The 1,272-nt window shown below is 43.1% G+C and overlaps 1 protein-coding gene across 2 annotated transcripts in view; it reads left to right on the forward strand.

The window, feature by feature from the left end:
* The window catches only part of DNAI3 (dynein axonemal intermediate chain 3), a 64,014-nt gene extending 63,311 nt beyond the window's left edge, over window positions 1–703 (forward strand). For both annotated transcript variants that reach the window (XM_032798892.2, XM_075067771.1), the window contains exon 23: window positions 536–703. In XM_032798892.2, the coding sequence (XP_032654783.1) occupies window positions 536–670 (135 nt within the window). In that variant the 3' untranslated portion in view covers window positions 671–703. The remainder of the gene's footprint in view (window positions 1–535) is intronic.
* The last annotated feature ends 569 nt before the right edge of the window (window positions 704–1,272 follow it).

The raw sequence follows: 1,272 nt of genomic DNA on the forward strand, positions 1-1,272 counted from the left end.
GGACATCTCTCGAAGAAGAAGAGGAGGTTACTCACCTCGTGCAGTAACTGACGTTCTTCGAGATGAGTGTCCCTGTGGGTGCTCCACTACCCACCCTCCTCCCCTCTACTTCGGAGTTGGGGTAGCCTCCATTGTAGAGAAGGAACTGAGGGTACCGGCCGCGCATGCTCTCTAGTGACATACTCAGAGTGAGTGACAGGTTCTAAGGATGCATGGCCGGTAGGAGTACTGCTGTAAAAATCTCCGATCAAAGGCGCAGGGGCACACTGACACCTAAAGTGAAGCACCCACAGGGACACTCATCTCGAAGAACGTCAGTTACTGCACGAGGTGAGTAACCTCCTCATACCTTGCTGATGAAATGGCAGATCTGTGCATGTGGTTCTCAGTGACGCTCCATTCCTGATTATATAGCTAAAAAGATGGAGGTGAAATAGTCAGCACTGACAATCACTGACTGAAAAGCAATAGAATTGTAGTAATGTTTCAAAGCTAACGGCAGCTAATAATGAACTATTGGTTACTTTTTCCTCAGAGAGTAGCTGGTGGACAGAAATCAAGAGAACAAATGGAGGAACAGATGAATATAAATTATGCAGATTTTCTGGATGAAGAGAAGAAGATCCTGACAGGACTTGGGCTATTGAAGACAACAGATAGATTTGCCTAGAACAGAACAAGCATATTGGTGAATGTGCATTTTTTTTTTCAGGATAGGTTATTTTGCTTTCTTGGGAAACCTGTATATATTTAATTAGCAGCATCTTTAGTATGAGAACTGTAAATATAAAGCGCATCACACCTAGGCAACATTATTTCACTCGCTTTATTAAGGTGTTTGCTCACCGCAGCAGGTAAGAGAACACTTGATTTGTGATATTCCTGCACAGCCATTCATCAATGAACATAGTTACAAATGAGTCATCTCCTGGTTTAATGGCATTATTTCAAGTTGTCTCACTTATTTATTGTTACAATGCACCTATCCAGTGCTGTGTCTGCTGTAAAAATACTCAATGAAAAATCTACTCAACAAGTCAAAATAAGACAACAACATCCTCCCGTGCAAACTGCTCCCATTCGAATAGAATACAGGGTATTAATATTCCTGCTGCTGAGCTCCAACAAACATCTCCCATTCCACCCGACCTCATTCCCAAAGCACTCAATTCCCCTGGAAAAGCTCGAGAGAAAAGGTAACTTTACGTTTTGCAGCATGCCCTGAAGGTCCCAAATTTGGGCATGTCATGAACCAAGAGAGAGAGAGAGAGC

This window comes from Chelonoidis abingdonii, chromosome 7 (genome assembly GCF_003597395.2).
Source record: "Chelonoidis abingdonii isolate Lonesome George chromosome 7, CheloAbing_2.0, whole genome shotgun sequence".
NCBI lineage: Eukaryota > Metazoa > Chordata > Testudines > Testudinidae > Chelonoidis > Chelonoidis abingdonii.